Source organism: Gopherus evgoodei, chromosome 15 (genome assembly GCF_007399415.2).
Source record: "Gopherus evgoodei ecotype Sinaloan lineage chromosome 15, rGopEvg1_v1.p, whole genome shotgun sequence".
Lineage (NCBI taxonomy): Eukaryota > Metazoa > Chordata > Testudines > Testudinidae > Gopherus > Gopherus evgoodei.
The window spans coordinates 15,280,656-15,303,736 of NC_044336.1; the positions used below are offsets into that span (position 1 = coordinate 15,280,656).

The following is a 23,081-nucleotide window of genomic DNA, read 5'->3' on the forward strand; positions in this document are numbered from 1 at the left end:
TACATGACTTAATTCAAGCATAAGAAGCAGGAAAACCTTGTTAGGGAGGAGGTTGAGGCAAGCAAGTATTAGAAAAGGCAATTGGCCCACATTTAACTGCTCCATTGTACAATAATGATGATGCTAAACAGTAGTGATAAAAGCAAATGACTGCAGAAAAGCACCTTATCCAGAATAAGCAGAGCTGACTCGCACTCCTGTAGCTCTGCCTGGGTCCCAATTTGCTGCCCTTCTGCATTGATTCTTTCCTTAAGCATGGGTAGTTCTGTATTTCCCTTTCCAAGTCGGCTTGAATCCCTCCTCTCCTCTTGTCCCCTGACCACCTCAGTCAGCGAATCTTCTACAATGGACAGAACAGCAGCCAAATGTAAATATACATTAGAAGAAATTGTGGACAAGAGCAGAGGCCTGCATGATGCTAAACTTTACTTTATTTGCTTGGTAGAAAAATGTATGACGTTTTAATAAAAACTATCAGAAAATCTCAGGGACTGTTCTCACTAAATGGGCTTGTGGGGCTGGCTCTTTTGTATAAATATGTTGCCTGTATATATTTGATTTGTATAATATATGCACCATAATGATGTTGAGAGATAGGTGTCTTAACTGTGTGTGAATTTATGATCAAATGTGGCCTGAACCACAGTGGACTTGGGTTCTAAGCCTGCTAGCATGATTGATTTCCAGAGATAAGGGGCTCCCTATCCACAGAACCCTGTTACTAGATACAGAGTATTCAAATGTAGGCAACCAAACACTAACCGTGCTTGCTTAGGAGGTTTCCGGATGCTGTTCTAGCTTGCTTGCGGCATCTCAGCAGTTTGATAGCCTTGAGTAAAGGGTGTAGGGTTTTCTTCTTCAGCTGCATTAACAGGCAGGTCTCCAATACACCCATAATCATTAGGACAAAGATACCTATGAAAAACCTCACTGCAAAACAAGATGAAGAGGATCTGATTGATAAACTCTCTGCCTTACTTCCTCTAGATCCATAATTCTATCTAGTGTGGGCTTCTGCTTAATAGAAGAAATGTAGTGCCCCAAGTCCAGAAACTGCTCTGAATAGGGATTTGTAGTATTACAGCTCTTGTGCAGTGGCTAGGTGTTCCTCTTCTAACTCTCTTAAAAAGCGGCACGTTTGTACTCTGCTCTATTCCTTACACCCAGTGCATGTCTAATATAAAGTGAGTTTTACTCAATCAAGACAAGTACCTATTATGGGTGGGTCATCGGAAGAAGTGGGAATAATGTCCTTAAGAATCAGAGCTAACACAGACTCTCCAATGATGAGTGATAGCTGGAAGCTGATCTTGTCCTCATAAGAGCTGCTGCTGAACAAAATCGTCATATCCAATAAGTAGAGAGCACATGATGGGAAGATAAGGTTCAAAACGTATAAAATGGGTCGTCTCTTCATGGAGATCTGGAAGGAACAAGGCAAACATGAAATAACAGAATGGCCTGGGTTAGTGCTGGGCCCGATGGGACAAGACAGACTCTTCCTCCAAGTATGGTTGAAGTCCAAGCTATCAACTCAAAGGAGGGAACAGGCCCCAGTGGGCTTCCTATGCTTTAGGGCATCCCAAGCTTCAAGTGCCAGCCATAAACACTCGCCCTCATCCTGACCCCAGCTTTCTTTCCTTGTTTTCTTACCTTCATTTCCTGCTCGCTCCCTACCCTCTAACCCCAAGTTCCCCTACTCTCATAGTCTGACACTTCTTCCACCTGTCCTGCTAATTCTGTCTTACCTGCCCATCTCTTTCTACCACCTATTTCCAGACACTTCATCTGGCCCCCTTTGCCCTCATTTTGGGTTGAGCCCTATGATGTTCTATGCACTCTTGCTATTTTCCTACTGGTATTCTTTGTATGAATATTCATGCACATCTACCTGTTGAATACATATGCCCTCACCTCTTTTTTTTTCCTTCTACTCCCCTTAAGACACCCATTCAAAATGGAGCGGACAAAAAGGTCCAATTAGTGCAGTAAGCTGGCTCAAAGTGGCCTATACTAGATGCCTCAAAGGAAGATGAAACTGCCTTAGCCCACATCCTCAGCTGGTATAAATCAATGCAGCTCCAGTGATGTCAATGGAGCTATAGCAATTGGTACCTATGGAGGATCTGGCTCCATCATGAAGAAATTTTTTTGTTACAAGCTATGAAGGAATCCAGTGACTTGCCAGCATTAATGTCTGACCCCATATGCTCCTATAAGAGCTGTACTGTCAAAGCTCATTTTGCTAAAGCATGATCTGTCTTGCACAATAGATTGCTTTGGTTCCACCCTCTTTTTGTCCTTGCCTCCTGCATTGTTAGAAGCGAGATGCTCGGAATGTGGCAGTGGAACTGGTACCAAGAGTTGTCTTGGGCACATGTGCTGCTGGGATTTGTGAGACTGCTGTAATTCTCCCATGTAGACATGGGAGTTGCCTATTTCCCCCATGAACTCCTTGCAGAACAGAGCACTTGGCATGAGCAGCAAATTGTGCTCTTTCTTGATTTAGCTCTACAGATCTACATTGTAGGGATCAGGCAGAGGGTGCAGAGGTGCCACATTCTGAGACTTCCGTTTAGAGGTATGTCACTTTGATTTTTATCAGATCATTCTGTTTTGAGAGTTTAGACACCCACAAACTTGCTGAGGTAGGAAAATTAACTCTTGGGCATAAGTGAATAATATATATCTCCCTGGAGCTGTTGTTAAAATACCTATACTTATAAAGTGCTTTGCCTGGTGGGGAATGTGTATTTGTAATTGTGGGAGTTAGTTTTTTAATGATGATTAGATTTTGCTTGGGTTGTGTTTTTAGTTTGTAGCTGAGCCCTGATGTTCGGGGGTGGTAGTGTTAATAATAAATCAATGAATGAAATATACAGTGTGCGAAATTCACTGATGATGCAATACCTCATAGGTGATCAAATTAGAGGTTTCCTCATTGTTCTGTAGTACGTCTGGTATAATGTTTATGTTTGTGAACTTCCATTCTCCATCGGTCAACTGATAAAATTTGCTGTTTTTATTCACCTCTTCTGTTGTCTGATTGGGCAGGAATATAATGTCTGTTGCTGTTTGAGGAAAGAAAGTGAAGACGCGGTGGTTTAAAGGTTGTTCCTTTCTCAGTACAGGGAGTTCAAATATACTGCCACAGTCTGGGTGTGTATTCAGAAGGAGAGAAGAGAAGGTTAAGACCACCCACCCACCCACCCACCCTTGGTGGGAAAATTACATCTCTTGCCCAAAACAGAACTAGTTGTGTACTTGGAGCTTGATTCTTACTCCAGGGTAAACCAGGAATGACTTCATTGAAATCAGTAGAGTTATAACACTATGAGATCAGAATCCAGCCCACAGGTCACTGCTTAAATGGAAACAGATGTCTGCTGACAGCAGGAGTTTCATAACTCCATTGGTCTTGGATACTTGGTTGAATTCTGTCTCCCATCTTATGGCCTTGATCCAAATCCTAATGAAGTGGGAGTCTTTCCACTGACTCGAATGAGCTTTACATGAAGCACTTAGAAAAGCAGTTGGCAGTGGCTGTCTCTTTCCTGTGCTTCCATAAATACTTGGGAGTAGCTACTATCTGGGCCTCTTCTGCACAGACTCACTGCAGTGGCAACTGTGCAAATGGAGCATTTTCTTGAGAAAAATATCTGTCTAGATACCGAGATGGCTAGCCCCCTTCCCTGAAATGTTTCATTCCTGGATGTGAACTGGGTCTGTTTAATACTGGCATTCCTAGCAAAGAGTTTCCTCTTCAGATTGAGACTGGCTGACTGGAAGAGCTGCTTTAGCCAAACACAAGTTATTGGACTCAATTCAGTGGTAACTGGGTGACACTGAATGGCCTGTGAGACACAGAAGGTCAGACTAGATGATCTAATGATCCCTTCTGGCTTTAAACTCCAGGAATGTCATGAACATTTGTTACCTTTAGTTTAATGAAGCCAATTGATTTTCAAGTGAAACTGAATTATTAGAACAGTTGTAGCTAAATGGACACCTGTGCTATGCAAACAATAAAAGATCACGCTTGAAAGTAAGTCTTGCCTCTCCATTTCTGCGCCTACCATGGGGATAAAATAAGAAAGCATGTGGTAGTCCAGACCCTAGATCTCTAGCCTGGAACTCAAATCTTTAAGTCTGGGTCCCATCCTGCAGCCCTTTCTCCGTCATGTGAGTAGTCCTCTCAACTTCAGCCCTTGGAGTTCTATTTTGAATCTAGACCCTCATGCACATTTTAAGGACTAGACCTTACAAACTCAACTAATCCCTATTGCAGTAAGTGGGACTAGTCATCTGACCAAGATGACCACTCCTAGGTGTAAAGGCTTTGCAGAGGCAGAACCCGGATTCTTCCAGAGATAAACATATAGGAGACTCCTTAGGGAGAGATCATGCCATAGCCCAGTTTTCCTCTTGCATTGTAATTTTTTTAACACAATGGACACTGTTGAGTAGTGAACATAAAAATTCAATTGCAGATCAGACCTGTGATCCAACTAGTCCATTGTCTTGTGGACAGTGGCCAGCACCAGCAAATCCAGTCTGGTTGTAGTAAAAGTGAATAAGAATAGACATACCTTGTACTATGTCTGAGAAGAGGGTTATGTTGCACGTCTGGGTGTCAAATGGAAACTTGTGCATCTTCAAGTTGCATGCTATGGTGACACGGTGCTCTTGGATTATGGTAATGATGCCGGTGTGAGTGATGGACAGATAGGGCCTGTTGAGGAATTTCTCTTCATCCACACTGAAGGAACCAATGTTCCAAAACAAAGAAAAGTAAAATGACAAAACGCTTGTTGCAGATAGAAGACAATATTTTATTTGCAAACTCACTGTTAGTCTGGCTTTGAATGGTCAGTGAACCTTACTACATAAAACAGGAAGCAGAAGAGAGAGGGTGAGTGACAGCAAGTAACAAGGGATGAGAGATTTAAAACAAACAGGGGAGGACAAAAAAAGCTGTGGGAGGAGATAGGAGAGATGGGAAGAGAGAAAGCAAGCAGAGAAAGTCTGGGGCTCAGAGAAGGGCTGATAACCCCCATCTACACCAAGACTTGCCATGCACCCCATTAACATGCTAGATGAGACAGGAAAGACATTCAAGGACACATGACCCACTTGCCCCATTGGACCAGGGACTGTTGACCTAATTCTGATCTCACACTGCTTCCACCCTCTAACTATTGACTTCAGCTGAATTTCTACCATATAAGTGAGCAGAATCAGGCCCTATGTCTTATTTGTGTCTTGTGCAGTGCTGAGCACACAGCTGCTTCTTAACAAATAATATTTAACCATTTAGGGACAATACCAACTATCATAATATAGTGGGCATCTCCTGGACCTCCAGAATCAACAGTGACAGGACCCACTAAAATATGCTGTTGGAATCTGTCTCCTTTTGATTGGCTTCCCTATCTGTCAGATTTCGCATAGCCCGCACATGCTCTACTAGTGCCCCCTCACTCAGGGACTAAAAAAACCACAGTTTTGTTTAATGAATATTTTCTTATTGTCATTAGATCAGTTTGTTTGTTTGATTGATTCTTAGCTATTCCACCCTCCGCCCTTCCCCCCCGCAATTCATCCTGCAAAACCTTTGCTTATGTGAGTAATCCTCACTCAGATGCGTTAGTCCCACTGATCTCAGTGGCACCAATCATGTCCCTTGTGATTATACCTCTTACGGAAGCAAGTTGAAATCAGCCAGGGAGAGTCTTACTGTTCATAAATGATGATATATGGAGACCAAAATGTATCCACTGGCAGTTTGAGCTTGGAAATGTTACAGAAATCCTGAGGATTCCAAGTCGCAAAGACATTTTCCCACTCCTAGAGGGAAAAAAAAATCACAGAATGGAAACAATTTCTGGACTCTCAGCACAAACAAAATAGCTTTGGTTTTACAGAGAAAGGCTCCTACCATAGACACAAAGAAACAGACCGTGACAGTTTGAAGCTTTTCAGTCTAGAGAAACAAAATGGGAAAGTGATTATCATGATTTCATTAACTAAGATAGGTACAGAATACAGAGACTGTTCAGCGTTTTTCTTACAATGATGGCGTGACGGTTGTCCGAGATATGAGAAAATCAGGGCAGACCAAGAACGTACTTTTCTTGGTCTTACAAAACTGAGGCATAGGTTGGAAGGATAAAGTTCAATGTCTGGAAAGAGCAGTTGCCTGATAGAATAAACCTGGTTATGTAAATCTGTGCTGGGACAGGATCCAAAGCAGGAGAAAAATTGCAACACGGCTCAGGAAAATCGAATCTATCGAATCTGATCCCTGATATATAAGGAAGGCAAAACCAAACAATAATTACCAAGTCTCTCCTCACTCTCCCCTCACCCTCCCCACTCCTCTTTGCTGTAACACCGGCCAATAACATAGGTTCCCTTTACCCAGGCTAAGCAGAGATGTTTCCCTTTTAAGAGGTTTATTTTTTTTGGGGGGAAGAAACAGAAAAAGAGAGAAGTTCAGATGAATACAAATCAAGGGCCAAATTCCTGAGTATTCTTGGACAACTTTTCAGTGCTTTGGCAACACAATGTAGCTTAACAGGCTAATTAAAAAGTGGATAGGAGGCTGCTAAAGAAATGAATCTTGCCCTGGACTTTGATCTTTTAGAGCTCATTTCAATGTGACACCTGTTCAACATGTGATGAGCACTAAAACAATTTTAAACAACCTTTTCATTTGTGCAGATGTGACAAACTATTTTACATCTGGCGCCTCCAACCATACATTGCTCTGGATTCTACTTTCAGATCAGAACCATGAAGTCTGGAGAAGAAGACCTAACGTGCAGGTTCTACCCTTTCACATCAGTGGCAGTAATAGTGGAGTGACTCCTGATTTGCACTGGTATGAGTGAGAGAAGAGTCACTCACTCACTTTAGAATCATCAGTTGCCTCAACTTTTCAATCTCCATAAGATTTCCTACTATAAACAATAATAATGTTTGTTTCCTTACCACTGAGAGAATGGACATCAGCGCAAATTGTATCTTCACTTTCAATGGGTCTTTCCAATTTTTCTTGGGTATTGTATGTAGTTGGGGTGCCTTTTCAGAAGAGATATTCAGATACTGAATAACGTCATCGTACTTACAGAGCTGTTCTGGGGCAGCACCTGTGGAAATAAAATGAAAGCCTGGTTACATCCAAATTCATTTTATCAGAACAATACCAGGCAGGATCTCAGCGTACATCACACAGCCAGCCTATGGAATATGAATACATCAGAGGATAAAAGGCATTGGGCTGCATCTTCTAGGAAATCACTGTCAGATCTTTGACCCCTTTCACACTGGCGGGAGTAGAGTGCCTGTCTTAATCTTCCTCATCCATGTATGAGAATATAAATTCCTCATGGGAAATCCAGTTGGTTTTTCCCTGATCCTACTACAATTTAACTTACCTGTTGCCATAGACAAAGTGAGAATGGCTAAGAATGCTTCCCACATCATTCCCGTTTTCCTAATAAAGCAAATGGTACAGCTGATGCTACAGCTGGTTGCCAGTGGCTATCAGATGAGGTGTAGCTGGTGCTTTGATATTAATCAGTGTAGGGAGGAAGCTTATATAACTGAAGCCTTTTTTTTTTTATGAAGAATTCAGTGATAATGGTGCAATGCACTCAGGTCGCTCTTGGGATCAGCTTGTCAAATTACCATTAATAGATTTGATGTATGGTAGAAATAATTTGCTTTAACCTCATAGTCCCCGTCCCCGGTGTGGGAAGAGGAGTTCTTAGGTGGTGTGGTGAGAGAGGCTAGACTGGTAGTTAGCGAGACTTTGCAAAGCTCTCCCTTGCCTGCCATGGTCCCCCTGACTGTCTCTGCATTCTCTGGTTTGTTGTTTGATGTGGAGGATCCTTCCATGCTGAGCACGGCTGCTCCTTCACTAGTTTCTTATCTAGCAAACACAGCTGGCTCCTATGCCTGTATGTCTGAGTATATATGTAAATATACAGTGTGTGGGGCTTAAGTGACACAGTGGAGCCAGGCTCTAGGGCAGTCTTTGTAGCATTCTGCCCCCTCCCACTCCAAATCCTTGGTATTTGTAACCCATGGAGCCAAATCCTGCCTCTGTTAGGTCTGGTAACGCTCCCCAATGGGGGACCCCACCCCCAGAATGCCCAAGTCTCTGACCCAGATGGATCTTGGAGGCTGAACTTCCTTACTCCTCCCAGTTCCAGGGCTGGATCCCTCTCCACGCTGCATGGCCAGCCCTCCGTGGGCTGGGATCGGGATGAGGAGCTGCCCAGCCAGGAGCGTCTTCCCCTGTAGAGGCTGATCTAAAGCAGGGGGAGCTGGGACCAGCCTTTTCTGCTCTCCCCCATGGCCTGGGTGCCTTAGAAAGATGAAACTAGACAAATAGCCCATGCATGGCTATGGTTAAACTGAGCATTGCTGGAAAGGAGAGTGAGTTCCCGGAGCACCATAAACCAGAACATCGTGGGCAAGATTCTATCCCCCACCTCTGGGAGTCAGTGTAGTAACAACCAAGGTGTGAATTTGGGGGGCTAGGATTGTGCAACCTCACCCAGCAGAGATGCTGGCAAAAGCCCACCCAGCAGAATCAAACCTCCTGGGGTGCATGTATTGAATAGCAGCCCCAACACCCTCTACAACAGCTGTGCAGTGAACAAACCCTAAGTCACTGGGCTAAAAGGGTGGATTGGCTTTCGCAGCTTCTGGTTGCCTCGTGCACAGGTGCTGGAACTAGGGGTATTGCTGCACCCTCTGGCTTGAAGTTGTTTTCATCATATACAGCAGATGTTCTCAAACTTTTTTTTTCCACAGACCACTTGAAAATTGCTGAGGGTCTCGGCAGACCCCTTACTGATCTTTCCAAATGTTGTTTGTACTGTTAGCTAACTATTGTAAAGCTCTTTGGATAAAGGCACCATATTAAAAAAAATAAAGTTTTTTTGTTCTACAAATAAAAGCCCACAACTCATATCTTAATATCAGTGGTCTTACCTTTCTAATGTGATGGATGTGCTCTCTCTCCCCCACCACTGCTCTCCCTGAGCTGGGGCTGGGAAGGCGGAGGGTCTATCACTCCACTTCCCCCTCCCACCTATCCCCTATTCCCCCAAGGGTGCCACCTCACCTTACATGTGCATCTTCTCCAGAGTCCAGGCACCTAATTAGTGGAGCCACACCTGCACGGCTCCACTAATTAGGTGGGTGGCCCTTCATTCTCTCACGTGCAGCCACCTTAGAGGAAACGATCCGTGCGGGGCGGCTCTAGCCATTTCGCTGTCGCAAGCACGGTGGCATGCCGTGGGGGGGGCTCTGCTGGTCGCCGGTCCCGCGGCTCCGGTGGACCTCCCGTAGGCGTGACTGCGCAGGGTCCACTGGTCCCGCGGCTTCCGACGAGCGGACCCTCCACAGGCACACCTGCAGGAGGTCCACCGGAGCTGCAGGACCAGCGGACCCTCCGCAGGCATGTTGCCGAAGGCTGCCTGGCTGCCGCCGTCCCGGCGAATGGCAGAGTGCCTCCTGCGGCAAGCTGCCCCAAGCACGCACTTGGCGTGCTGGGGCCTGGAGCCGCCCCTGGATCTGCGGACCACTTGAATAGAGCTCCTGGACCACTGGCAGTCCATGGACTACCGTTTGAGAACCTCTGATATACAGGGTTCAAGTTTGGTTCAATGGCTCTCAGCACCACCACTATACACGAGGTCAGGGCTGCTGGAACAATTTGTATGTGCTCCTCTCTCCATTGCAGGACCCCGATGCCTGCTCACCTCCCTGGCTCTGGGGGCAGAGCGTGGACACGGGCAAGCCGGGGCTGAGCCCTGGGACTCCTGCCAGCCTTGGGTATCCATCCAGGGCTCCCAGGGATGTGCGGGGAAGGGAGAGACACGAGGTGATGCGGGATCTGGCGCCACGCGGAGGTGGGATGCACCCGCGTACGTGCCCTGCTGTTCCGGGCGGAGGGGAGACAGACTGGGAAGGGAAGGAAAAATCCCCCAAGAGCAGCAGGGAGCGAGCCGCTCGTGAAGCGGGCCAGGGACAGCGGCTCCCGCAGCTGGTCTGCGTCCCTCTCCAGAAGCGATGGCGGCTGCGGAGGATGCTCTTGGCACGTGGGGCAGGAAGAGCAAAGCAGGCCGTCGGACTGGGGGGACCACAAAGGGCAGCTGCCCCCCTCCATCGCCCCAGGTCAGGCGCCCCTTCCCCCCGGAATGCCCGTGCAGACCAGGCACACGGTGCTGAGGGTATGTTCCCCTCTTCCCACGCTGCACCTGGGCAAAAATGTCTTCCTTGGTCTCCTTGCCCAAGCTGGGCGAGCACGTGGGTGGGGGACTGGTCAAGCTGCGGGTACCGGGCGCAGCCCTATTGCTCTGGATTAGCTTCTGCAGTGATGAATAAAAACCCTTCTGAGCGGTAGCCAGGTGACAGGGATGCTCTTTCCTATGATGTGTCAGGAATTTAGCTACGACGACCGCGTGGCCTAATGGATAAGGCGTCTGACTTCGGATCAGAAGATTGAGGGTTCGAGTCCCTTCGTGGTCGATCGGCTTTTTTTTTCTTTCTCAGAGGTTTGTTCTTCCTTTGCAGAACCAGTCCTGCCCATGCAAAATTAGCTGCCCAAGGAGCTTTAATACAACCAGCCGATCTCAGAGGCGCCACTAGAAAGTCATGCCAAATTCATTGGCATAAACCGAAGGCTAATCCCAGTGAAGTTTTTATAGAGGGTCCTAGCTTGACATACAGAGCCCAAGAGAACAAATAACACACTATCCTCTGTAAACCACAGATCAGGACTTGCAGATTTCTTCCTTTTTCCCTCTGAAGTTATTAAAGGATGGACAAGCATTAGTTAGCACCCGTGATGGCAAGAAAGGAGACATCAGCTTTAGTTATAATGAAGGAAGATGGTGGGGTGGAGAGAGGGCCCCCCACTGAGACAGGGGACTGCAAGTATGGGAAACCTGAGAAGTCTGGGACAGTTGCCTATGAAAACTACATGACTTCTAGTTCTGTGCATGTGTTGCAGACACATAAAAGTTCATCACTGAAGATGAAGGGCTGGCAGTGCATTTAGGTAGATCCCCTAGTCCCAAATCTCTACCTTGGGAAAGTCCCATGGGGGGTAGCCAGCTGACCTGTTTAATTTCTTTATCACAGCGCCTCAGAGTATAATGCCTTCATCCCTAAGGAGTATTAATTATCATAGAAAAATATGAACCACATGCTGTTGTGCATTTTTATGGGTCCTCAACAGAGAGCTGAACTTTCACTGTAGCTTGACTATACCAACCTGATCCCACTTCAAAAAATTATTTGGAGATCAAATGAGGACCAGGCCAATCTCTGTCAGCCCCAGCAAGTAAAAAATGAATGCATCTGTTGGGTCAGGGAAGGCAAAGTATGTATCAACACTGAGGTGTGTTTCAATACTGTTTAAAAAAAGCCAGACCACCTGGGCACTCTGATTTTAGGGATATTTCCATTTATCAGCCCCAGACACTGATTCCTAATGGACACACAGATTTCTATGTCCCACTTAATAGAATAAAGCACTAAAGATCATGTGAGTCTTGAAGCTCCTACAGCACAATTGCTGCCCTCTGAGTGACATTAGCTTATGGAATAAGGGTTGGGCTTTCAGACCTGGTGCTGGATGAGGGATAGTGGGTCAAGAAAGGACTATGTAAACTGGAAATTGGTTTGTGTGTCTTGTCTGTAAAAATCCTTGGACATGTAAATAGGGTGAAGCGGAGTGTTGTGAGGGAATTGTTAACTTCAGGTTCCCTCTCCATAATCCCCAACAAGACACTTTAAGAGGTAAAAACGAAAGGCCACAAAAATGGACCTGTAAAATAAAAACTAGATGAAGCCAGTGGGGCTGACAATGAAGAACAGACGACAGAAGAAGACAGGAAAAAGTAATTTTTTGTAGGAGGCCAGAAACTGGGGCTGGATGGCAGGGGGATCACTCAATAACTGCCCTGTTCTGTTTATTCCCTCAGAAGCATCTGGCACTAGCCACTGACAGAAGACAGGATACTGGGTTAAATAGACCATTGGTCTGATCCAGTATGGCCATTCGCTTGTTCTTAGGATAAGCAAAAATGTATTAAGTTGTCACTATTTATGCATGAGAATGTTTTAATTAGGGGGTTTAGAGTACATAGGTGCACAGATGAGGTAACTTGGTAAACTGAGTCTGTGCAAAATTATGGGACACAGAATTAAAATATAAGTGATGGACAATAGGAGAGTAAAGAAGACCAGAGATTTGAAGAGTTGCTATGTCCCCAGGAGAATTAACTTGTTCAATGATCTTTCTTGCCTGACATGCTTTTGCATGTATTCCTATGTTGTCACAGGTGACAACAGCATGTTCTTAAGCCATACAAAATAAAGGCTAAAATAAACTGTTTAAGCCTAAATTGAAATGGATCTTGTTTTTCACCCAACAGCCCCAATCTTTAGGGTAGGGTTGGAAGGACTGGGTCTGCTGAGGCCCCAAAAGTCTGTGTGCAAGTTCTGATCTGAGACTGTCATGGACTTGTATCCATAGAAGAAACCTCTTTTTGTGGGGTGTGAAAGGACTGCTCCCATGCAACACCTTTCCCAAAGCACCCCACATTTCTGGAAGTTCAGTTGGTATGACATTATACCCCATATTCTTCATAGTAATATTATGATATGAGTATGTAGGGTGTATGATATGATATGAGTATGTAGGGTGACCAGATGTCCCGATTTTATAGGGACAGTCCTGATTTTGGGGTCTTTTTCTTATATAGGCTCCTATTACCCCCCACCCCCTGTCCCGATTTTTCATACTTGCTGTCTGAGTATGGCATAATCATGATGTATTTCATGCAAGATAAGGTATGTGAGATCTAATTGAAAAAGTTACGATTTACTGAATATGTTGATCCTATTTGTATGCTTGGATCATTTTTGTATCTGAAGTTAGGAATATTGACTGTGTATATATATTTCATGCAGTTATTCCTGGGCAACACTCACTAGGCAAAAAGCTTTCAGTCTAAATGACTGGCTGGCAAGGACCCATGCAAGTTGGGTGTCCCATCAGGGGAACACTTGGCTATGAATGGACTGTGGAAGACACTCATCTACATCTAATGGGCTTTCCTGTAAACATTCTAACTAAAGTATGGGTAATAGCCTCTGCTATGACTAAGCGATGCAGCCATGGGCTTGTGACTTGCCCACGTGACTCTACAGGAACATGTGATCAGGTCACCTGGTGCTGGACTCCATCTTGGGATGTCAGTGCTTTTCCATAGGCTGGCATGGGACCCAAGCTTGGAGACAAAGGGGTCCCACCCTATGCAAAAGCTATTTAAGTCAGGGGAGTGACATAATCATGATTCTTCTCTGACTCCCTACCCAAAGAGACTTCTGGAAACACCTGAGAAACAAAGACTGGACTGAGGGGAAATGCTGGACCCAGGCTAGAGGGATTTTTAGCCTGTGAAAGGAACACCTGGGTTTTTTAAGCTCTAAGCAAGCGGAGACTGCCTGCATCATCATTTAGGATGAGAATTTGCTACTGGTGTCCAATTTCATTAGTATAGTAAGCTTAGTTTGTGTATTTTGTTTGTTTGCTAGGTAATCTGCTTTGATCTGTTAGGTTTTAATGATTATCAGGGATAGCAATCTTTTATAGTTAGTAAACTTATTTTTGCTTTGTCTAAAACCAGTGTATGTGAGTCATAACTTGGGCCAGAAAGCTGTTGCATAGCCTTCTCCACATTGAGGGAGGTGGCAAATTGCATAAGCTTATGCTGTACAGATCTCTGTGCAGTGCAAGGTGGTATAATTTTGGGTTTACACTCCAGAGGGGGGTGCATGTCTTAGGAACTGGGAGATACCTTAGCTGTGCCATCCCAGGCAGGAGCTGGTTAAGGAACCTGTGTGTAGGTAACTACAGTTGGGTGTGTCCCTACTTGTATTTGTGCTGGAGTCCGGAGGAGTGGGGAGGCTTGGCAGGCTAGTCACAGCAGTACAGTGTATAGGGAGCCCAGGCTGGTGGGTCAGGGGGGTTCAGTAGTACCCCAGTTCCAGGTGGCACCCCAGGGGAATCTGTCACAATTGGCTCTAGAAAGATCATTAAAACTGATGGTGTTGAGGAACTTCCTATTTTGTTTTAATTGTTTTCAATGTAAAGCAGAGGCGCACATCTCTTGTTTGTTTCTTCTCCATTTAACTTCAGTGTCTGGATAGAAATTTCCCTCCTAACCAAAGTCGACCTGCTGCTGGCACAATTGCAATCCAGTACCCAGCCTCCCCTCTGCAACTGGATTTTGCTTGCTGGACTTGTGTCAACCAAACAGATTGTAGATACAATTTATCAAGGTGCCTCCTCCCATTCTTCATGCTTCTGATTCTTTTCTACATAGGAGAGTTTATGGTATTGCTGGGATTTTCCTCCTCCCCACCCATTCTGACTTTAAAATGATCACAGATGTATGGGTGAAAGCATAACTCAACAGATTAAAAAAATCTCATATGGAAGGAGCTTTCATTTAAAAGCTTGCTTTGTTACTTCTCTCGTTGTTTTTGTGACACTAGCAGACCAGATGTCAGCTCACGCCAAGGCCCCTAACCCTCACTGAACACTGGTATGTGCATAGCTGGAAACCAGGTGGGCTAACCTGTGTGTTAGTATTGGTAAAATAGATATTAGAGTTATAAGAATATGTTTAGTGTTTGAAGTTCTTGTAGGGTTCTGGACATGTTAATCTTGCTTAACATCAGTACCCCATGTTATAAGGTTATATTAAGTGTCTGCATTGTAAACCTCTGGAGCTATTTAATGCTTCTTCCCTGTTTCAGTTACTGGCTTTCTTTCAGAAGGTGTTAGGTCCTACACACAAGAAGGCCCATTGAAACCAAATGATCCATTGTGAAACATCAAAAAACAGACTTTGTGCTGGTGGAGAAGCAATTAACACCTATGAATAGGAGATGTGCACAAGGCCTCGTCCCATCAGTTTGAATAAAAATCCCTGGAAAGAAGGAAGTGTATCCATTTGCTGCTTGGACTTCCTGGAGAGGGCAGGACTTCAATCAAAGCATAAGCAAGAGATCCCTGGCTGTTTAGCTTGTGTTTGCCCCAGGGGCAAACACAGGAATTGAAATGTGACAACTTTTGGAGAGGTATGTTCTGTGCCCCTGCTGTGGCAACAGGAATGAAGGGGCTCTGGGCCTTTGCAGATTACTGGGGGGACAAGGCTTGCCCCACTCTTGTGCACACCCCTAGCTAAAGGATCTATAGAGCTTGCATATTATAGCAGTTTTCTGACACCTTTTGGAACCCAAACTAGCTAGTGTGTGTGTGTGTATGTTTACCTGCTTTAACCTTGTAAATAACTCATTTCTTTTTCCTAGTTAATACATCTTTAGTTAGTTTATGAAAGGACTGGCTACAAGTGTTCTCTTAGGTGAGAGATTTAGGGTGCACTTTGTGACAGGTTCCCTCTGGGGTCCTGCCTGGAACTGGGGTACCACTGAACACCCCCCCAACCTACCAGCCTGGGTTTCCACTCACACAGTACTTCTGTCAAGCCCCCTCCCAGACTCTAGTACACACACAGGTAGGGACACCCCCAGCTGTAGTTACATACACACAGGTACTTTAACAAGCTCCTGCATAGGAAGGCACAGCTAAGGCACTACCCTGTTCCTAAGGCACATCCCCTGCCTCTGGAGTGGAAACCCACAATTATACCATCTTGCACTGCACAGCAAACTGGACAGTGTAAGCTCCTGAAATTCACCCTCTCCCTCAATGTGGAGAGAGAAATGCCACAGCTTTCTACCCCAAGTTATGACTCCCACACACCAGTTTTAGATAAAGCAAAAATAAGTTTATTTACTACAAAAGATAACTTTTAAGTGATTATAAGGAATAGCAATCAGATCAAAGCAGATTACCTAGCAAATAAGCAAAACACACAAACTAAGCTTAATATGCTACATAGGTCAGATGCGAATGGCAAATTCTCACCCTAAATGACGATGATGCAAGCAGTCTGCAGATCCTTAAGGCACAAGCTGCGCTGGCTTGCAGCTTAGAAACCCCAGATGTTTCATTTACAGGCTAAAAATCCCTCTAGCCTGGGTCCAAGACTTCCCCCCAATTCAATCCTTGTTCCTCAGTGTTTCCAAGAGTCTCTTTGGGTGGGGAATCAATGAAGAACCACAATGATGTCCCTCCCCAGCCTTAAATAACTTTTGCATAGGGTGGGAACCCTTTGTCCAGTTGGTGGTGCTGCCTGTCTAAGGCAGGCTGGTTCCTACCTTCTTCTGAAACCATACTGTGCCCTGGAAGCAGCCAGCAGCAGGTCCGGCTCCTAGGCAGGGGGGCCGCAGGGCTTTGTGCGCTGCCCTTGCCCTGAGTGCCGACTGTGCACTCCAGTTTCCGGCCAATGGGAGCTGGGGTGGGGGTGGTGCCTGGAGGCAAAACCATTGCAGAGCTGCTTGCATGCCTCCAACTAGGAGCTGGACCTGCTGCTGGCCGCTTTCAGGGTGCTGTGCAGTCCGCAGTGCCAGGAGAGGCAGGAAGCCTGCCTTAGCACCCCGGCTGTGCTGCTGACTGGGAGCTTCCTGAGGTAAGCCTGCACCCCAATCCCCAGCCCTGAGTCCCACCTCCAAACCTGAAGCTCCTTCACCCAAAACCCCTCATCCCTGTCCCCAGCCCAGAGCCTGCATCCCCAGCCCAGAGCCCTGACTCCCTCCTGCACCTCACCGCCCTGCCCTAGCCCAGAGCTCCCTCCCACACCCTGAACCCCTCATTCCAAGCCCCACCCCGCAGCCCTCACCCCCGCACTCCAAATCTCTGCCCCAGCCCTGAGACCCTCCAAACGCCTCATCCCCAGCTCCATTGTGTCATGGGGATCAATAATTTTCTTCAACTGTGTTGCCAGAAAAAAAGTTTGAAAACCACTGATTTAGACTGAAAGCCTTTTGCCTAGTGGGCATTGCCCAGGGATAACCACATGAAATACAGATACAGTCAATATTCCCAGCTTCAGATACAAAAATGAACATGCATACAAATAGGCTAATCATATTCAGTAAATCATAACCTTTCCAAAGACACCTTACATGACGTATCTTGCATAAAATACATTATGATTGTCATAATCATATCATAATAATATCTTGGTGAAGAATAGGGGGTGCAATGTCACAATGATAGGATACAAGTGTTCTCTTAGGTGAGAGATCTAGGGTGATCTTGACCTAGGGTGAGTGACTTGTTCTTTGGGACTGGGAGTCACCCGACTATGGTTGGGTGTAGGGTGTTGGGTGTGTAAGGGACCATCTATCACAGGGGTTCTCAAACTTCATGGAATCACAACCTCATCCTGACTACAAAAAAATATTACATGACCCCAAGAGGAGGGACTGAAACCTGAGCCTGCCCTAGCTCTGCTGCCCTGGGCAGGTTTGCCAAAGCCCGAGCCCCATGGCCCTTGGGAGGGGGACAAAGCTGAAGTATTTTATCAACTACAATTGGTTAATACCATAGTTAAAACATCCCTGACTGGTTAATAATTAAATCACAGTGTTTTAATATCATGTGCTGCACAGAGCCACTTGCAGCTCAAGAACCACTGGCTGAGTAGCCGTGTGTTAATGCCTTCCAGCATTACAACACCTCCATTTTATCTCTGCCCTTCTTCCCAATAGAACTGACTATGTTGATACCGTGAATGACTTATCTCCCAGACAGAAAGAAGAAGAATGGGGGTGGGGGGTAGAAGAGTGGAGTTGGGAATGGGGACACACACACAGCCCCTAACAAAGGGAAAGGGAGAATGGTGGACCTTGGTATGGGGAGAGGGGGCACACAGAATCCCCTAGCATGGAGGAAAGATGTGGCATGCAAACCCCACTCGAGGCAGGAAAGAGTTAATGGGGTACTGAAGATGCAATCAACCTGCTCTGCAACACCAGGGAGGCATTAAAGAGGAGAGGTGAGCACAGCTCTGTTGCTAAGAGGCAGGCTGGGTGAGCAGGTGTAGGGTGGGTGCTCATGATGGCTGGGCCTAGGGAGGCTATTGGTGATCAGGTATCCTGGAGGAAAGGGAAGAGTTGGTTTCTTTATGCTTGTGGTCTGGTGAGTGGGTACCCTGGAAGGGGTAGAGCTGTCAGAGGCCCAGCGGGAGCATGGAGCAGCGGAGGACCCATGAAGTTGGAGTGGCGGCTGTGCTGCTTGATGCTGTGAGGGGGATGTTCTGGTAAGTCTGTGCTAATCCAGTTGGGAATGGGGGTTGGAGGGGCAGACAGAGCACCTGGCATGGGGGGAAGTATGGGGGACATGGGAGTGGGTGGAGGGGGGAGATGGAGGATTCTAGTGAGGTGTTGAGAAGGGGGTGCACACAGAGCCCCTCTCAGGGGGACCCTAGGAGGGAGTAGTAATAGGGGCACACACCGCTATGGGGAGCAGGCTCACAAACAGCCCCTGGTGGTAGTAGAAGACTGAAGGACCCTGAAAAGAGGGAGGGGGTACACACACAATCCCTGCAAGGAGGGAATTGGGGGACTTACAGGAAGTCCCTGAAATAGAAGGTGATGGGAGGGTGGCACACAGGGTTTGTTGAGGGAATGGAGGGATACATCAGGGACTGTGTGTGCAATGATCTCCGCCTACAGAAGCTATAAAGTGTGTGACCACTGACCCTTCCCCCCATAATACATTTTGTGTGTGTCTATCCGTGGTGCTCAGCCTTTACATGAAGAAATGTTTGCTTTAAAAGTGAGAAGGGCTATAACCTTCAAAAATCACGTGCAGTGCCTTGAGAGAGTTACAAGTAAAGTCCTCATGGCTGGATCTCCAATTTCCCTGAATGAGGTGGATAGTGATTTAGTTCTACTGAAAGACTATTACTTAATATGAAAGAAATGCCAATAAAATGGAACATATAAAATAAATAGAGGATAACTTATCCCTGTAGGACAGATCAGATCACTCACTGACTACATCTACTACATCTTGGTCTGCAATAAATAAAAAGTATTCTGTTATCCTTTCCAAAATTGTTAGTTTTTCAAATTGTTTTATTTATTGTTCCTGGAAACAATAAATAGGCTAGATGATGCGTTAAATATATTTCAATTAAAATAGGCTCTAACTAAAAGGATAATATATAGCGATTTGAAACACTTTTTTTACAATTATGAAAGCAAGACTTCACCCTAGAGGTGAGACTTGAACCCCTAATTTCTAGGTTAGGAAGCTAGTGCCTGTATTAGGCCGCTAGAACTGGGCAAAAAGGAGTTTGCATCATTTGCCACTTGATTTCTCATATTGCTCTGAAGTAGAGTTGCATGAAGATTTTTGTTCCTTCAAGTCCCTTTTCTGCCTCTTGCTGAAACTAAGCCCTGTTTGTCCCCTCCTACTGCAAGCAGCTTTTTATCATCTGCTTTTTCCAGATGCATCTGCAAGAGTCCTCACTCAAATCATTTTAGCACTAAGCAACTGGTTTCATACCAGAGTGCCAGTGACTCAGGAGCTAGACAGCATATCTCTTTCCCAAACCTAGCTCACAAGAACAATATCACAGTGCTTTTCTTATTTGGACACTTTCAATACAGAAAGTGAATCACCCTGAGAGTAACACGCTCCTTTCTCTGTGAGCGTTTAACTCCGGGTGGGCATTTGGACACAAGCCCTTTTGATTATACACAGCGCGGCTGGGCATGATCACTTGTGTGCCTAGGTATATAGCACATCTGTGTATGCATTCTTTGTCCTGAAGCTTTATTTTTCATCACACCCACATCTGGTGGCAAAATCATCAAAGTATAAATTGTGGGTAATTTTCACATTACTTCCTTATGCATGCATTTGTAGCACCTCTTGTTTTTCCGGCTTATCTTCCTCCCCACCTTTCTATAGAGATGCTAGGCTGACACCATGCACTTGTCAAAAAGGAAAAGGGTTAAATTAGAGCTATAATAGTAGGACCTATTTCTCATGCATAGGGATCAATTCTGAATGGGTTGAGGAGGGCAGGATCGTTTTGTCTGTGTTGCAGTCTGGGAGCTAAGCTCTGCTTTCCCTACTCTTGTGGGGAAGCTGCTTTCTCAGCCTGGCACTGAGGGGCCCAAGTGTGTGCAACTACGTCTTGGCAAATCACTCTTCAAAACAATCTCCATGGCCTTTCTTCTAGACAGTCTCTTTAACACACACCTCCTTATTTTCCCTTTGAACGCTTTGATCTTTTCCCGCTGGTTGGAAATTATCTTATTAAAAGAAAATCGACCACGAAGGGACTCGAACCCTCAATCTTCTGATCCGAAGTCAGACGCCTTATCCATTAGGCCACGCGGTCACATTAAAAGAGGTCAATACAACTATCATAGCCAGCAGTTAGTTGTCACCTTTAAGGCTCGTTGGAGGTACGCAGAGGAGGCTCACGCTATAAGAACAGTGCGATGCTAGTTACAGTTACCCCTGTGCTGCGAGGGAAGCTCACGATACCGTTTGCATCTCTTCCGCATGTGTACTGGGTGTGGGAATATTCTCATCTGAGCCTCTTAAAAATGTTGTGGCCAAGTTAATTAAACCCAGAAGCTGTTTTTCCAGTTTTATTTCTTGTTCTAGGCAAACCCTCGTTTTCTTTCAAATATTATTTCAGTTCCTGTAGCTTTTCTGATCAAACTATCGATTTACATCCCAGCGCAGGCTGCTCGCGGCGGTTGTCGGAATTGAAGGACTCATTTCCCTGCTGTAACTGTAAAAGCGGCTGTCCAGGGTTGTGACAGTCACCTGACTCATTAGTGAGATCACGCTAATAAGCTGCTGTATAAAAATGTTGTCATTGCCCCTGATGAGGTGTGACAAAATTACCTTTGAAGGATGGGGAAGCAATGAAAAGTGAATTCAAACATTGTGACATGCTTCTATAACTGGCTGTTGCTTTCAACAGAGCTGCCTTTATGTTTCTTGTCTTGGCGGTCGGGGGCACATGGTAAGTAAGAGATATTATAGCACCCCTGGGCGCTAAGCTGGTAACTAACGCGGGATTCGAACGCGTGACTTGCCGCTCTACACTGGAAAGCTCTTTCCTCCAGGCCACGGGCTGACAGCGGTTCATCGCCCAGCCCTGTGGTAACTAGTATGTCGCGCGCAGCGCTGTAGCTGTTTGTGCGCGGCTGGGCGGGAGGGCAGCCCCGTGCCCCCAGGGCCCGGCAGCGGCTCTTTCCCGACCTCCCCCTGGGTTTGCAAGGGGACGTCACGCTAGTTTTGGCAGGAGTTTGACGTGATGGTGACATCATCCCTCAGGGGCTCGTTCCTCCTCTCCCCGCTGTCTGCGTTGGGCGGACAAGGCGGGGGGGGGTCCCTGCAAGGGACCGGGGGGGGGGGGGCAGAAGCATTTCGGCAGTTTTACTAACCAGTGTGAGGGAGGGCAGTCCGCGACGTTGGCGATTTCCTTACACACCCTCCCCACACACACACACACAGAGTTACTGATTTCAGGAGGCGCTGCGGGATGGGAAGCGCCAGAGGAGATTAGGCTGGAGGCTGTTGTAGGGCTTTATGGAAGAGAAATCCCAATTGTTTGCAGTGGAAAATATAAAATAGGAGAAATAAAATTCGGCCACCACAGAGTTAAGGAACAGTGTGAGTAGATTATTGTCGTAAAGCCCCAGTGGCCTAATGGATAAGGCACTGGCCTCCTAAGCCAGGGATTGTGGGTTCGAGTCCCATCTGGGGTGAAGAATTTTTCCTCCCCGTTTTTTAAAAGTAAACCCTATCTCCATCTCTAGGCTACATTACTGGCTACAAATTTAAACAGCACAGCGTTGTCCTCTTTGGTGCTCTCCAGTTTTCTCATCAGATAAAAGGTAAACCAACAAGGGACTCCGGATCTGTGTAATCAGTTCTTGGCTGACTGGCCTTTTCCAGCACAGCTTTGGCGCTGGGCACAGAGGGACAAAGGACCCTGAGCCCTTGAGGCAACAATCGCTTCTAAGGGACCAGAAGCAGGGAATGCCTTTTTGAAGGGGATGGGCCAACTGCCTCTGCAGAATAGCAGTTTGGGCCTGGCTAGTGACCATGGTAGTCTCAGTGCTATTCCACCAATGTCCCTCACTACGACTTTCTAATAGATCAGCTGCCTATTTAGCTGGTCCCAACCCCTGCATTGGGAGCAAAACATGTGTCTAAAGCAGTGGTTCTCAAACTTTTGTACTGGGGACCCCTTTCACATAGCAAGCCTGAGTGCGACCCGCTGCATAAATTAAAAACACTTTAAAACATATTTAACACCATTATAAATGCTGGAGGCAAAGCAGGGTTTCAGGTGGAGCTGACAGCTTGCAAACCCTCTCCCCCCAATAACGTCACCGCTGCCTGAGGGGTCACAACCCCCAGCTGGAGGACCCCTGGTCTGAGAGAGACCAGTTCCTCGCACTAGCTCCTTGCCATGTCTGAGCTCAGGGCGCCATCGTGTGGCTTTTTGATTCACTCAAGGAGTTTTGTGAAAACTTTATTTCCTCCTATTGATTTTTCCTTTTCTGTTTTACCCGGACAGGTTCACTGGGTGCTATTCAAATGTGTCCTGTTTTCCATTAACCATAAAAGCAGCAACTAAGTCATGCCTCTAACAGAGTTGAAGACATATTCCTTATACACCCACAAAGTACTTTAAAGGCCATTGAATCAATTTAGTGTGGACATCCTTTACAACTGAAACGAACATATTCTCCCAGCAAGCCTCAGCGTTTTTTTTTCTTAATTCATTGTTTATTTAGAGTAGACTCTGATAGAGCCCACAATATGCTAGGGGTTTCCATATTCATAAGCAAATGTAGTTCCCTTGCTTTGAAGAGTTTATACCCTCAGGGCAGAGGGTGGGGAGTTACCACAAGGGGGGGCTCAGGCTGGAGGGGGGGGGCGCTGCCGTGGGGGGGGCACGCTTCAGGGCAGGGGCGAGGGGAGCACAAGGTAGAAGTTTCACGTAGGGCACGAAACATCCTTGCACTGGCCCTGGTTGGGCTACAAAAAAATCATGAGTTTGGCTTTAAAGCAATATGCTTCAAAAAGC

At 46.1% G+C, this 23,081-nt stretch overlaps 1 protein-coding gene and 3 non-coding genes across 4 annotated transcripts; 2 read left to right on the forward strand and 2 right to left on the reverse strand.

Annotated features, from left to right (window-relative positions):
* Window positions 1–13: 13 nt before the first annotated feature.
* Window positions 14–7,488, reverse strand: LOC115635632 (5-hydroxytryptamine receptor 3A-like). Its single transcript, XM_030534678.1, has 9 exons — window positions 7,440–7,488; window positions 6,994–7,151; window positions 5,939–5,983; window positions 5,738–5,847; window positions 4,590–4,759; window positions 2,911–3,071; window positions 1,213–1,423; window positions 763–930; window positions 14–340 (listed from the first exon to the last, which is right to left on the reverse strand). Exons 1-9 carry the CDS (start codon window positions 7,486–7,488, stop codon window positions 93–95), a joined length of 1,320 nt encoding a protein of 439 aa, XP_030390538.1. The 3' UTR covers window positions 14–92.
* Window positions 7,489–10,475: 2,987 nt separating this feature from the next.
* TRNAR-UCG lies at window positions 10,476–10,548 on the forward strand. The gene has a single exon. It is a non-coding gene; the product is annotated as a tRNA-Arg (tRNA).
* Window positions 10,549–20,290: 9,742 nt separating this feature from the next.
* TRNAR-UCG lies at window positions 20,291–20,363 on the reverse strand. The gene has a single exon. It is a non-coding gene; the product is annotated as a tRNA-Arg (tRNA).
* A 1,314-nt stretch (window positions 20,364–21,677) lies between these two features.
* TRNAR-CCU lies at window positions 21,678–21,750 on the forward strand. Its single transcript has one exon. It is a non-coding gene; the product is annotated as a tRNA-Arg (tRNA).
* The last annotated feature ends 1,331 nt before the right edge of the window (window positions 21,751–23,081 follow it).

Excerpts from the sequence above, each read along its gene's own strand:
- LOC115635632 (XM_030534678.1), bottom strand. The coding sequence starts at position 7,488 with ATGATGTGGGAAGCATTCTTAGCCATTCTCACTTTGTCTATGGCAACA. Across the intron at positions 5,984-6,993 it reads TGATGTCCATTCTCTCAGTG|ACTGAAAAGCTTCAAACTGT; the intron begins GTAAGGAAACAA and ends TTGTTTCTCTAG. Across the intron at positions 931-1,212 it reads CGATGACCCACCCATAATAG|TGAGGTTTTTCATAGGTATC; the intron begins GTACTTGTCTTG and ends CTTGTTTTGCAG.